At 32.9% G+C, this 15,617-nt stretch overlaps 1 protein-coding gene across 2 annotated transcripts in view; it reads left to right on the top strand.

The window, feature by feature from the left end:
- The window catches only part of TBCA (tubulin folding cofactor A), a 74,710-nt gene that overhangs the window by 46,699 nt on the left and 12,394 nt on the right, over nt 1-15,617 (top strand). For both annotated transcript variants that reach the window (XM_012462119.2, XM_012462118.2), the window contains exon 2: nt 14,878-14,983. In XM_012462119.2, the coding sequence (XP_012317542.1) occupies nt 14,878-14,983 (106 nt within the window). The remainder of the gene's footprint in view (nt 1-14,877; nt 14,984-15,617) is intronic.

The following is a 15,617-nucleotide window of genomic DNA, read 5'->3' as shown; positions in this document are numbered from 1 at the left end:
TGCAGTATCTATTACTACATTGTCTTTAGAGTATTTCCTTAATACTATAGCATATAAAATAAATGAATGATTTAAGTTGCACAGACCACAGTGACTAAAGGACCTTGCAATGCCTGGAAAATAAAATTTCCTACAGTGTACTATATGTATTTTTTAAAGACCATTCTCAATTTTCCAGGAATTATAGTTTGGAAGAACAAGTAGTCCAGTAGGTTAAATCAGTTGGTTGGGAATTTCAAAGTTCAGTTTCTCACAGCATTAAAACTAGATATTTAGTCTATTTTGCCATAATAAAAATACTACCCATCCCCCACATAATTTGGTCTATTTCAGAAGTTTAAATTAGTGGATATTTGTTAATAAATGTTTAGAGATCTATAGATGACGTTTTATGTACTTACTTGTTCATAACTCAAGTTTAGTCAAGGTCCCAGTTTTTATTATAAGTGGTTATTTAGATAACATTTTCTGATTAAGCTGTCTTACTTTAAAATTACCTTTTTTAAAAAAATTGTAATACTTTATAGGATTTGTAGCCTAAGGACCATTGGACATTTATTACCATTCAGTTAGTGTATCTAAGGTAAAAAAAAAAAAATGTCTAGTAGCAAAAGTTGAATTGGATTAAAAACTCATTTCATCAGCTATTATAATGTTACTATATAATTTTTCTAACTAAAGATTTTGCTTGATAATACACAAGATGGTTTAGCTAGTTACTTTCTACTAAAATGTGAATTCAGTTGTAAGCAAATAAGAATTTTTAAAAATTAGAATTAAAAAAATTTTAAATTAGAATTTTACAGGACAATTGTAATATTCCCTGTCATTTTATTTAATATTAATTATACTAACATAGACAGATATATACTAGTATTAGTTTCGCTATTGTTGATGCCACATTAAGATTTATTTAAACACTAATTGTATTTAAATTGATATGATATTTTATTTTTTATAAATTGGAAATTTTGAATAGAATAGTTTATATTTAATGTTGTATAGAAATACACTTTAAGAATTTAGAAGTAAAACTGTATCAGTTATTAAAGTCAGAATTTTGCATATTCCTTTTCTGTCATTTTAGATTCCAAGTTGGAATCTGGTTCACTAGCTCTTAATACGCATGTTGAAAAAGTGTTCTTTGTTCAAAGTACTTTAAGAAGGGTTGAGTTAAACAAAGTTTAGTATGCTTCTTTACTATAAGATTACTCAAAAGCTGTCATTTTATCAAACCTTTAAGGGGGAAGAGTATACAGTATTTCAAAAGCTTTGTTTGTTCATAAAAACATTTTTACTTTTGTTTACTTTCGCCACATGTATTAACATTTTTTTGAAGAGCATTCCTTTTTCAAACTCTGTAAAAGAAAGCAATTGTTACCACATTTGAAAAATGGCAATTTGATTATGTTTACATGATCAATTAAAGGACAGATGTTCCCCCATACATAAAACAAGTTAGTCAGCTTGCTGTAATTACACCTCCTGTGTCTTTTTAAAATCTCAAATGTTTCAGTTGTTACTTGGGGTTTTTAGGTTGACCAGAGAAAGGGATGTTTGTCATAGATGTATGATTATATATAATCATTATATTCTATCCACAAAATCAGGATCCTGAAAGATTCTACCAAGTAATTCATTGGAAATAGTTCAGGAAGACTGAAAAACAACAACTTGCAAAAAGTTGTGATGCTCTTCAAATGCCATGAAAGATATAATTTATATATTTTTTATGTTTTTGTGAGATAAAATTAGAGATTTTTCATGTTTTTACATACTAAAACAATACTGTTCTGTTTATGCCTCCAGTTGTGAAAATGCAACATTTTAAAACAATGTCTATTGACAAATTGAGGAAGTCAGGCTGTAAAATAACTATTTTACTCCTAGTAAACAGGTAAAGAATAAAAAGGTAAAACATTTGATACAGAATAGACTTTTTTAAACTACAGACTATAAATAAGGTGACTTAGACAAGAAAGATTTGGAGGGCTTCAGAATCTTTCCTAGCTGTTAAAATTGTGTCAAGTATAGCTCTATATCAAGTACCATTACCAAATTTTATTTAAAAGTAATAATTAAGCAGTTAAAGACTTAGAAAGTAGTTTTTTAAATTCCAAATTTCGATGTGGTAAAGTACAAATTAAATATATATTGAAAGTGGACCCTTTAATAAATACCAAATCACTGTATATGTATACTGTCAGATAGGATTATTGTGTGAAAATTATTTGCAACTCTTGCATTTTTCTGAATGAAAATTAATAGTTAATGATTATTTTGTCATTCTTTTGTACAAAAGGACTGCAATCTCAGTAATATGAAAATAGAAGAAACCTTCATACATGCTTCTTGTTGAACCATTTTGACTTAATGAACAAAATCTTAGTTCAATGCACTGTGTAACCACATTACATATCAAAATGAGTCTGTATAAACCTATCATTTCTCCTAATCCAACACAGAAGTCCCAGATTCTGCTACTAAATTTTCTGATCAATAATTATTTTATAATTTGATAAAATTCACATATACTAACTAATACTAACTTTTATTATCTATAAGAAACTAAAATCACTTCAAGTATTTTCTTCACCCACTTTAAATAGCATGATAATCAATATTAGTTTGAAATAACCACATAGCCCACTATCTGTCTGTTTTAGGCAAACAACTATTACATAGAACAGAATAGAATGATGATATTGAATATTCCTCTGCTAATACTCTAGTTTGCCAGTGTCCTCTTTCAGATGCTGCCTTAAATCCCTTTTGGATCTAAGTTAAGTGTAACAAATTTGGAAGTAAATTATGAACAATAAAACTACAGTTTCAGTTCATCCAAGGAATACTACTTATGTACCATGTTTTAGGTTCTCTGATTCTTTTAACACATCTAAGATAAGCTTTTTTTTTTTAAATCTTTTAATTTTTTTGAGACAGAGTACTCACTCTGTTGCCCAGGCTGGAGTGCAGTGGCACAGTCTTGGCTCGCAGCAACCTCTGCCTTCCGAGTTCAAGTGATTCTCCTGGCTCGTCCTCCCGAATAGCTGGGATTACAGGTGCCTGCCACCATGCCTGGCTAATTTTTGTATTTTTAGTAGAGACAGGGTTTTACCATGTTGGCCAGGCTGGTCTTGAACTCCTGACCTCAAGTGATCTGCCTGCCTCTGCCTCCCAAAGTGCTGGGATTACAGGTGTGAGCCACTACACCTGGCCGACTTGGCTTTGTTAAAAGCGTAACAACTGCGTCATACTCTTGACTCAAATTGAGTTTGCAGACAGCTTAGCTATTTTCCCCATGATACTCACAAGCCAGTCCTACTTTATCTAGTACTTGTATAGTCTTACTTAAAAACAAAACAAAACCCCTCACATGCAGAACTGTCTTCCATCCACCCATGTTTCCTTCTGTCTTTCTCAGACTTAGCCAAACCAATTACAATAAATATCTAGTGAATGATATCCCGAAGGTTGTGAGATGAGAGCGTGATTACTATGTTGACAACTCAAGTTGGGAAGGATATCATTTGATGAGCTCAGTTTTAAACCTGCTTCAGTTGCTGGTGGTGATGTCTAAATAGAGATGTTATAAAGGCAGTTAGAGATATGGGTATGGACAGAGGATAAAAAGTCAAATGTACAGAGAGATTTGTGATTTTAGGTGGTAATTAAAACTGTCAGAGTGTTTTGTATGGAGATGAAGCAGCTGTGGGAGGTGCTATTGCTTTCTCATATAAACTCAAGCAGAAACTATTCACAGTGTCTTTAGCCCTTTCAGTAGTATGTACTTTTTAATCTAACTGACATCTAAGAACCTTTGAAGGACCTTTTAAGGGAAGTTTAGAGGATTTGTGAAATAATAAGTTTTATATTTGTGTTTTTTGAATTATTCATTCTAAGATTTATTCATTTATTAATCCTTGAGATTCATAGTATTGAAAAGAGTGATACTGATTTTGTGTTTGGCATGCATCATTTTAGCTGTTTATAAAATATCTAACTTATTTTTAAAAATTAATTAAAGCACATATTCTACTTCAGCAGTTAATAAAACTTGAACCATCTCCAGTTAAATGGATTAATTAATGGGTACTGGGAAACTATAAGGTAACAAATACCATTAAATAAAACATTCATTTTCTTTCATTTAGGATACAAGAAATTGAGAACATGTTGCTTCCAGTGGTGGGAACTGAGTGGCTGGAGGCAGGGTGTGTAGGTGGTGGGTTGCCTTTTCATAATGTATCCTTTTGTGCTATTCAAATTTTGAACCATGGAATGATTTTACCTTGGGAACAGATCAAAGAAATTTAAATTTTGAAAATTGCTTCATTTACTTTACACATGAGATTGTATTTAATGGTAGAAAATATTGACACTCGAAGTTAGAAGTCATGATTTCACATCCTGTTTCATCATTTTTTGGACAGCTGGCCTTTCACTTCTTTGAATTACAGATTCTCATTTGAAAAAGAAGCTGATGGTAGTTGACCTGCTTACCATACGGGATAATTATGAGTTATTTCATTCAGCAAATATATCTGTGAGGCATATATTCTGCTAAGTGTGATATGAGACATATTTCCAGTCCTTGGAGGATTTATTTTTAAGTGTAGAAGTAGACAAAATTTCAACCTATTGTGATGTTACAGATAAATATGCTGTGAAGATACATAGACATAGGAGCCACAGCGTCAGCTTGGGAGAGTGGATGGATTGATGTTAGAGTGGTCCTCCTGGAAGACACGGACATTTATTTGAGTTAAGTTTTGAAGAATGAGTTGGTTGGGAGAGGATGAGGAGAGAAGACATTTTATTCAGAATAAGCAACATCTCCAGCCCTATCTCATTTTATGTGTGTTTCTGGGTAAAACAATTTTGTTTTATTTTAAGTTTTGTTAGGAGAGGATACTGTAGGAGGTTCTTCCTTAATTTTGCTGACTGTCAAAATCTTGTCTATAATTATCAAGAAGTTTGGGAATAGTGGAAAATCTCACTTAGGACTTTATAGTGACCACAAGGATTAGTGGAAAATGACTAAAACTCACTGAATTTTAACTACATACATTTTATTTTATAGACTATGAGCATTAAATCATCAGCTCCTGATGTCAACCTTAGTTCTTCCATACTAAGGAACTCGTGAGAATTCTAAATTAATGTGGTTGACTTGCATTTTTCTAATTGAGTAGACTGACTTTTTTCTTCTGTATCGTAGTAAGTGGATACACTTTTCCTGGTGCCATATTGTTTCCTTTGAAGCACAATGAAACTTCTTATCCTCCCATAATGGTCTATAGACTTAATATCTAGCTACATAGTTCCCACTCTCCATTAAGTTGCCATTTATAGGCCTTGATATTTTATTATTTAACACCTAATATCCTGTAAGTTACAGAAGTACTTTGAAAATGTGATGTAGATAGAAGGTAATATTATTTATTCTGGATATAATCCTCTAGTTGCCACCATGATTATTAAAAACAAAGTGGTGTGGTTTTTTTGTTTATTTGCTTTTTGTTTTGAGACAGAGTTTTACTTTTATTGCCCAGGCTGGAGTGCAGTGGTGCTATCTTGGCTCACTGCAACCTCTGCCTCCTGGGTTCAATAGATTGTCCTGCCTCCCAAGTAGCTGGGATTACAGGCATGCACTACCACGCCTGGCTAATTTTGTTTTAGTAGAGATGGAGTTTCTCCATGTTGGTCACACTGGTCTTGAACTCCTGACTTCAGGCAATCCACCCACCTTAGCCTCCCAAAGTGCTGGAATTACAGGTGTGACCTACCGTACCTGATCAAAAGCTAAAACAAATTTGCACTATTTTAGGTTTAAGTGTGAAATGTAGACTTTTACACAAAATTTATATGGAGCATTTTTTTTAATATAGTGGAAAACATAAAACTGGGGATTATATAGGTAATTTAATCTTTACTTCATGTTTATTTGTAGATAGGGAAAAATAAGAGTTACTTCAATTTCTAAATGATTTGTTTAGAATGAATTAGTCCAAAGTAGAAAAGCATTATTTCTGTACTTACAGAACAGTCTTTGCTGTTAGTGACTGTCACTCTAGATATTTTGGCTTCAAGTAACAGAAAACAAAACTGTATGTGGCTTAAACTATAATGATATTTATTATCTCCTACAATAAGAAAACTAGAAGCCCTATCCTTTTAGGGTTGGTTGATTCAGTAATTCAATATTATCATCAAAGACTGCAGTCCTCTGACAAGATTGACCTGTCTTTTTAGGCAGGATTTCCTCATGATCCTAAGGTGCCTGACACAAGTGGCAGGTGTAACACAGAAGTGACAATGTCCGAGTGAGAAAATGGATTATATCCTATTTAGGAGCAATGACAACCTTCTCAGAACCCCCAGCAGATGTCTCTTATCTAACTTTGGCCAAAATTGGGTCATTTGCACATGCCTAAACTATTGCTTGGAAAAGGAAGTAAAATCATTGTGATCGGTTTCTTCCTTTAGTGACATGGTAAAAGCCCCATGAAGCTGCGTACATCAACCATACCTTGGTTTTCTGTTGAAACTCCTCTCTATAACCCTGATGTGACAGGCAAGCAGTCCAAACCCACGCCATCTTGGCCCCTGCGACATATAATAAGTAACTAAGGTCTGTAATTTCCACCCACCCAGGCAATGTGTAAACTAATGCTTATCTTGACTTCTGTGACCCACTTAAGTAACAATGGGAATGTCCGAAGCCCCTTACCCTCATCTCCACCCAGGAGATGATTTACAGAATGTCCAAAGTCCACTGGCCCTCGGAATGTCTGAAGCCTCTCACCCCCATCCCTCACCCCTCACCCTCACCCCCAGGTGGTTTACAGGCATAAAATGTCTTGACACCCTCCTTTCAGGGCCACGGGTTGGAGAGACACGAGTCCTCCATGGCCGCCGACAATAAAGACCCTGCAATTTGGCATACTTTTGTCTTGGTGTTGACTTTCTATGCTCACTCCAGTACAACACTTTGAAGGGCATGACTTCTTGGCTGATCACAAACAAAACTGGATTCTGTTGGCAAGTAAGAAATGGAGGAATGGTTGCTGGGTAGGTAACAATGCCTGCTGTAATTGAACACATTTAGACTTTTATGTTCAAATGTTTGAGAATTACTTAAATTAGTAGCTAAGGATATGGAATTTAACAGCTCTTTGGCACTTAACAGATGTGAGAACTTGGACAAGGTACTGAAGCTCCATTAATTTTGATTTAGTAGTTACTAAAATGAGAGAATAATACTAGTATCTATTTGGTTTGTTTTGAGGACTTACATGACATATGTGGCATTTAGCATGCTTTGGCACACTGCTTGGTTCTTAGTAAGTGGTCAGTATGTGTTAGCTGCCTTTATCATTGTATTTAATTTTAATTTATCTTATGTGATTCAAGCTTTTGCCTAAATTCATTACATATTGTATTTCATGAGACACCAATATCATAACTGTCTGTTCTTAAATTATAACTGTTGATCTTCACCAAACAGCAAAAAAGCTTTAGGAGAGCAGATTTGGTGATACCCATTGGAAATACTAAAACTTGAAATGTCATTCATCCAATCTGATTTCTTTCATCAGTGTTATTTTATCAATCTCTAGCTTAATTTCATTAATAGTATCATTTTTTTATCAGCTTCCTGAAATACAGTAACTTAGATTTTATTCATTTCTGAAATATTGATGTTTTCATTAAGTTATATTTTTATTGAAAGACTCTTTTAAAAACATTGTGGAGAGGCATAATCAGCAAGAAATTGTAAAATAGAGATGATGTTACTTAAAAAGGGTCGTAAGTATTAAATGCAATAAAGTACCTACTAAAGGTCTGTTCATATTTTTAGTCTCTCAATTTAAGTTTCTTCTTTTTCATAATCTCTCACACAACACTAGGTATCAAAAGATTTCATAATCTCAAATATACTGTTCGTTTCTTCAGAGACAGGAGAGTTTGTCATCAGCTATATCAATAGAGGAGAACTGTATATAACAAGAAAAAGGAAATTATAGTAGAGGTTTCAAACAGGGACTTAATACAAGGAATTGATGACAGGTGTTGGTGTAATTTTTATAAAATGCCAACGTTTTATTAGCTGATCAGAAGTCATCTTACCCACTTTTTACAGCATTTTTTTAAAAACTAAACATTATTAACTGCTTATTATGTTCTAGGCACTGTGGAAAGTATCCTCCCCAAAGAAGACTGTTTTTATAAGTCCAGGTTAAATGGATTCTCTTTTTCACCAATTGCTTCATTTTACAGCCATAACCATTTGTTGCATGTGCGTGTGTGTGTGTGTGTGTGTGTGTCAGGGGAATGGAGTTCCTGGAGTTTCTAATTGTTTTCATTTTTATAATTAAGAGAAAAAACATGACTTCTTTATCATATCATTAATATCTTCTACGTTGTTACTCATTGTCTCTGTTCTTTAAAATCTATTCCATCCTTCTTAAACATACTTCCATAAGAGCTCACACTAAGATCCTCATTTGGACTGATTGATTTCCAGGCCTGTAGCACAGTTTTAACCTTGGGATATATTTTTCCTTTTTTAGGGATTATGTTGACAATGACTTCTTGGTTTCATGGCTTCTTTTCTTGATTTGCATCTTTAGTTTGTTGGAGTATGTTAAGTAAATTTCTCAGAAAGGTGACATAGTAGATAAACTTTTAAAATTTTTCTATAACTAAAAATAGATCCCTTGGCCTATAACTTCTTTCATCAGTTATTTACATAGCTTATTTATTGCCTCTTTGAAATTTTAACTCATGTATCCTCTTCTGGAAGAGACTTTCCTATTTTAAATTGCAGACCCCCTGTATTACTAGTCCTCCTTCAGGGCTTTTTCTCCATAGCACTTTTCATAATCTAAAATGCTAATTTTCTTTATTTCCCCACTAAAAAGTGCCATAGGGCAGGCATAGTTGTAGTTCACTGCTGATCCTTCCTTGGTACATAAAATCATACCTGGCACATAGTAATCCTTTAATAAATAATTGTTAAGTCAGTTAGTGAATTTTTCCCACCACCTTTTAGTATAGTTATAAATCTAGGTTATAAATCATTTTCTCCCTAAACTTTGAAGGGATTATACCATCTTCTTTTGATACGTAGTGTTATTAATGAGAAGTATAAGTCAATCTGATTCTTCCTTTTACAGATGACCTATTTCTTCTCTTTTTGAAAGCTTTAATTTTTATGGAGCTCTGGAAATTCTGTTTTTTTTTTTTTAATTTTTGAGATGGAGTTTCACTCTTTTGCCCAGGCTGGAATGCAATGGTATGATCTTGGCTCACTGCAACCTCCGCCTCCTGGGTTCAAGCAATTCTCCTGCCTCAGCCTCCTGAGTAGCTGGGATTACAGGTGCTTGCCACCACGCCCCACTAATTTTTGTATTTTTAGTAAAGATGGTGCTTCACCATGTTGGCCAGGCTGGTCTCGAACTCCTGACCTCAACTCATCCTCCCACCTTGGCCTCCCAGAGTCCTGGGATTACAGGTGTGAGCCACTGGAAATTCTTCATGTACATAGATTTTTATTTTTGTTTTTTGTTTTTTAAATGGATTCTGCTTACTTCTAAAAGACACTTATGAAGCCCTTTCAGTTAAGATTGCTTTCTTTTCTAGCTTTGGGAAATTTCTTCTTAAAAAACAAGTTCTTTATTTGCTTTGTTTCCACTCTATAACTGCTGTGGGTTATATAATAAACCTGTCAGATTTATTTTATTTTCCTGTGGTGTTTCATTTCTCTCTTTTTAATTTTACTTTTTTGTGGTAAAAGTTTTAATATGCTTATTAATGTTTAAATGGTGAAATCTGCTGTATTTTCTTTGACTGAAATAAAATATCAGATAGTGGGCTAAGATAGGAGTAGATTGATTTAATATTTGCATTTTGTTGTTCACTAATAATCTAATGACAAAATTTGAGTTATCACATTAGTAGAAAAAGTAAGTGTTAGGAAATGATCACTGGTTGACGGGAAAAGGAGTTAGTCTAATTGCACTATGCTATTTCACTATTATGCACTATGTATTTAAAAATTTTTTTAGGAAGAAAATATTTCATGTCTATAAAATGTATAGGTAGGAATGTTCATCACAGTATTATTTATAATATGGGAATGAGTTAAATATCCAACAGAATAATGCTTCAATATGCTGTCATCTTAGTGCTGTGAAATACTTCACAATCACTAACAGCTATATTTTCAAAGAACATTGAATGACATTGGAAGTGATTTATTATCCAAATTATTGTTATTTATTAATATTATTATATACTTTTTGAGACAGTCTTGCTCTGTTATTTGGGCTGGAATGCATTGGCACAATTATAGCGTACTGCATCCTTGACTCTCTAGACTCTAGGGATCCTCCCACCTCAGACTCCTGAGTAGCTGGAGCTACAGATCCATGCCACCATGCCTGGCTAATTTTAAAAACTTTTTTGTAGAGATGAAATCTCGCCATATTGCCCAGGTTGGTCTCAGACTCCCGGCCTCAAGTGATCCTCTTGCCTCAGCCTCCCAAAGTGTTGGGATTACAGGTGTGAGCCACTGAACCTGGCCCAAATTTTTTTTTATATATCTAAATGTAAATTTTCACACATACATTAAGAGAAAAAGACTAGTGGACAGTACTCAAAATGTTAATACAGGTCCATAATCCCTTATTTTGAAAACCCTTGGGCCCATATGTGTTTGTGATTTTTTTGAATTTTATAGAAGTAATATATATTTCCATAATAGCATCTAGAAAAGTTCTCTATAATCATACACAGTAATATTTCTGCAGTGAAACATGACTATTCACATTAAATGGTACACATAAATTCTATAAATCATGTTACCTCATTTGAGGTCACACTTCACTGCTAAATGAGTTGTGTCTAATAATAAAACAATGTTATTTTTTAAAAAACCTTTTGGGTTTCAGAATTATGTGTATTTTGAATTGGTAGTGATTAGGAGTGATTTTTGAAATATTGGTTTTTATAATTTTTTATTTTTATAAATATGTACATATGTACATTATAGAAAAATATCTTAGTTACAAATTTTAAAATACATACTTGTCTTTCATTTTCTTATTAAATCTTAGGCATTCCTACAAATGAGAAAAGAGCCAAATTCACCAGAAGTTATTAATTCATTGATTCAACAAATATTTATCCAATAACTACTATTTTAATAAGCATAAAGATACTCAACCTTATTAGAGAAATATTTCAAACCGTAATAGAAATACTATTTCACACTCTTCTGATTGTCAGAAGTTTAATAATTCTGACAATCTCAGTTCACCAGGATGCCAAGAAGTAGGAAATTTCATACACTACAGGTTGAATATCAACTGATGAAACTACTTGGAAAGTAATTTGATGATATTTACTGAAATTCAAGTTGTATATATACTTTATAAAACCTCTTCAGCATCATCTGACTTGTCATCAGTACATTGATTTGTATTGTATAACAGTGGAACCTTTATTATTTCTCATACCACATTTTACCATAGCCTTTATTCACTATAGTTTTACATGCTGGCATTACTGCGTTCTCACTAAATGAGTGATTTTTTTTTTTTTTTCTTTTTCAGGGCAATACATGCTATTCAATAACTTGTTTCCTGGGCCATTTTACAAAATACAACTTTTTAAGCAAAAACGTAATTTGTATTTATTTTGATATGTCAATAACCATGCAAATATGCAGCACCTTTACTTATCTCATGTGATAGGTAGTTAAGTAACTCTTTAGTGTTGCTGGAGCCATTGCTGTTGTTTTTCATAGACAAGCGCAATGAAGCAGGATGACTTGGATTATCAATCAGAATTATCTGTGGGCCTGGGCATAGAATCCTCTTCTTCTGTTGTATACTTCTTCAGAAGTCACCATGTTGTTCTTATTACTCAATTTTTGTGAATCACTTTTTTCTGCTTCAGAATTGTTTTATCAATATATATTTCTATCTTTAAATTGAAAATATTAAAAGGCAACAGTGAGATTTCTAGACTCAACTTTTTATTCATTCAGCCAACATTGAGTGCCTACTATGTAAGAAGATCAATTATTCAATATGAATACAACCTAATCCTCTCTTCAAGGAACTTAAGACCTAGCAAGTAAATGGCTTCAGTGTAGTGTGTTGATGCTAATATAGTTAAGTAGGTGTTGGACAGAATTAAGTGGAAGTCTTTCAAGTCAGGTATCAGCAACCCTTTTTTGTAAAAGATCAGATATTATATTTTAGGTTTTGCAGGCCATATGGTTCTATCACAACTACTCTTCTCTGCTCTTGTTGCATGAAAGCAGCCATAGATTATATATATGTGCTCCAATAAAACTTTATTTATGAATATTAACTTTGAATTCCATATTTTCATATGACAATTTTTTAAAAAAAGTTTTAACCATTCAAAAATGTAAAAACTGTTCATAGCTCTTAGACTATACAAAAACAGATTACAGGACAGATTTGACTTCCTGGCCATAGTCTGCCTACCCTTGTTTAATTAAGTCTTTGAATTATAAGATGTTATGGAATGGGCCTCTCTTAAGGCTATCCAATTCCAGCTACTTTCATTACTAGAGGAGTTTAGTAACATACCAAGTTTAGAAGTATTGAAAGTCTCATTGCTAATCCAGTAGTTTCTGAATATTCTTGATATTCTGAATAATAATTGTGATTATATAATAATAATGATAATAAAACAACAATAGTAATACTGTTGCATTGATGATATGCTCACAGGTCCAAAACTCAAAGGCTTACAAAGACCAAGTATAATGCCTGACTATTAATGAAACAGGGGGTTATGTGAATTGGGGCAAAGGAATAGCACGTAACCCTTCTACAAGAGATAACAGCCACCACTTAGTTTCCTCCAGTAGTGGGAATACAACCCCCATGTTTCCTGATGAAAACATCCAAGAGAAGCCAGAAATTCAGATGTATATGTCAAATCTCCCAGCTTTTTAATGTAACAACACAGTTTTTTAAAAAATATTCCTTCTTTTTAACATTGTGAGTCAAATCGTGTTTAGGTTTCATTTAAGCAGCCTGGCAGTTTGCCATCTCTGCCCTAACAAGTTTCTTTTACTATTTAAAGGGAACTTTTAGAGCAGTATCTTTAGTGATATGCATTAATGATTTTATTGTAAAATTTTATATCTCAAATGATATTTTAATATTGAAAATTATTATTAAAACAGTTTTAAATTATAAATCAAATGCAGATTTCTGTATCTGACATTCACATGTTTCATTTGTCATGCTTGAATGGATCAGTACTTGCAGCTTTCCCCTGAAGTTGACTTTGTGGTCACAGCTTTTTTTCCCCTTTTTGTCAACAGCTTTATTGAGATATAATTCACATACCATACAATTAACCCATTTTAAATCTACAATTTATTGGCATTTAGCATATTCACAGAGTTGTGCAACTGTCACCACAGTCATTTTTAGAACATGTTCCTTACCCCCAAAAGAAACCTTATGCCCTTTAGCTATCACCCTTCCAATTCCCCTGTTGTCCCCAGTCCTAGGTGGCCACTAATCTACTCTACATTTCTATAGATTTGCCTGTTCTGGATATGTCCTATAATAAAATCACATAATGTGTAGCCTTTTATGTCAGGCTTCTTTTTTACTTAGCATGTTTTCAGGCTTCATCCATGTTGTAGCTTGAATCAGCACTTCATTTTTTTTTTTAATTGCCCAGTATTCCATTTTATGGATATACTACATTTTCCATTGGTTATTGGACTTCCACATTTTGCCTGTCATATATAATGTTGCTGTAAACATTCATAGACATGTTTTCTATGGGCATATATTTTCATTTTTCTAGGGTATATACCTAGAAATGCAGTTGTCAGGACATATGGCTACACTATTTAACTTTTTGAGGAATAGTCAAAACTTTTCTAAAGCTACTACACCAATTTTGATTGCCATCAGCAATATTTGATGGTTCCAACTAGTCTGCATCCTTGCCATCTTGCCAACAGCCAGATGGAGTAAGCTATTTTTAATGCATATGGGCTATGAAAGCTTTTTCTTCTGCTCTTTAGGTACTGTGTATATAGGAATGTTAATATTTTCTTGGACTATTCTTTTATATTAAAACTTTAATAAACCAGAATTAGGGGAGATTAAACTATTATGGTTAATTTAATTTGGATTATCTAAAGGATAATCAGAACTTTGTATTGCAATATTTCATATTGTTGAAACTTTTCCCAATGTACTTTCTTTTTCAGTACTTTTTCTTACTTTAGTAAGTAAATACTACTTTGTTTCCACCACTTGTCTATGAGAGAACCACATATAAGTTATCTATCCCAGCTTCTTGCACACGGAAAGTCTGGCATAAAATTAAGTGCAAATAAATACTTGTTAAACAATTTTGTTGTTGAAAGTAATCCAGTCTTTCTTTGTTTTGGATTTGACATGCTATCTACTGAATTTTTCCCTGCCAGTAAACTGAGCTTTTACCATTGTGCTGTTTCAGATACATGTTTGGAAGACATATTAAAAAAAAAAAAGACAGTTGTATTAGTATATACTAATTTTTAAGTATCGTTTTCACATTGTAATTATATACTGAAGTGGGTTTTTAATTTAAAAATTAAGAATTTCATGCTTTGATAGATTGTACTTATGTTAGGCAGGTCATACTTATATCTATGACTAAACTCTTTTTCTTCTGTTCTCCACCCCCCATCTAGTATATTAGTGTATCTACTTTGGTATTTTAAATATAATATGTTTTATATTTACACAGTTTCTTTGTTTCTTATGGTCTAGAGAGAAAGCTAATTTTCTGAAACATTTTTGGCTTTTTTTATAGGTTAGTCAAAGAAAAAGTGATGTATGAAAAAGAAGCAAAACAACAAGAAGAAAAGATTGAAAAAATGAGAGCTGAAGATGGTGAAAATTATGACATTAAAAAGCAGGTAAAATTATAAATAACAATAGCTAACATTTACAGAATGCTATATTAACTAATGTAGTTTTTAAAGTAGTCCTCTGACTGAGATGATATTATTATTTACTTTTTTACTATTAAAACTTCCATTTAAAGGTAAGGAAAGTCAAACACAGGTTAAATAAGTGCTCAAATCACAAAATTGCTAAGTGACATAGCTGTGGTTTTGTTTTGTTTGTTTTGTTTGAGACAGGGTCTCACTCTGTCATCCAGACTGGAGTGCAGTGGTATGATCATGACTCACTGCAGTCTTAACCTCTAGGCTAAAGTGATCCCCTCACCTCAGCCTTCCAAAGTATTGGGATTACAGGCATGAGCCACTGCACTTGGCATAGCTAAGGTTTGAACACAGGCATTCTGGCTCTAGTATCTGTACTCTTAACCACTAAACTCTACTACCTTTCCAATTTTAAGTATCAAATATAAAAATGGACTAATCTTATATTACTTATATATTTAAATTCACAAATATTTTCTCCAAACTGATGTGAAGACCACCAAAATAAAATATGTATTACACTTTTCAATGGCACTTCTGATTGTCTGCATGACAGATTTCAGTGGCCTTAACATTGCATACAAGGCTTTTCTTGATTTTGACA

The sequence above is a fragment of the Aotus nancymaae genome, unplaced genomic scaffold (genome assembly GCF_030222135.1).
Source record: "Aotus nancymaae isolate 86718 unplaced genomic scaffold, 86718_ANA_hifiasm-v0.15.2.pri h1tg000014l, whole genome shotgun sequence".
NCBI lineage: Eukaryota > Metazoa > Chordata > Mammalia > Primates > Aotidae > Aotus > Aotus nancymaae.
The sequence above is the reverse complement of the archived record's forward strand: the minus strand, read 5'-3'. Positions and strand labels throughout refer to the sequence as shown.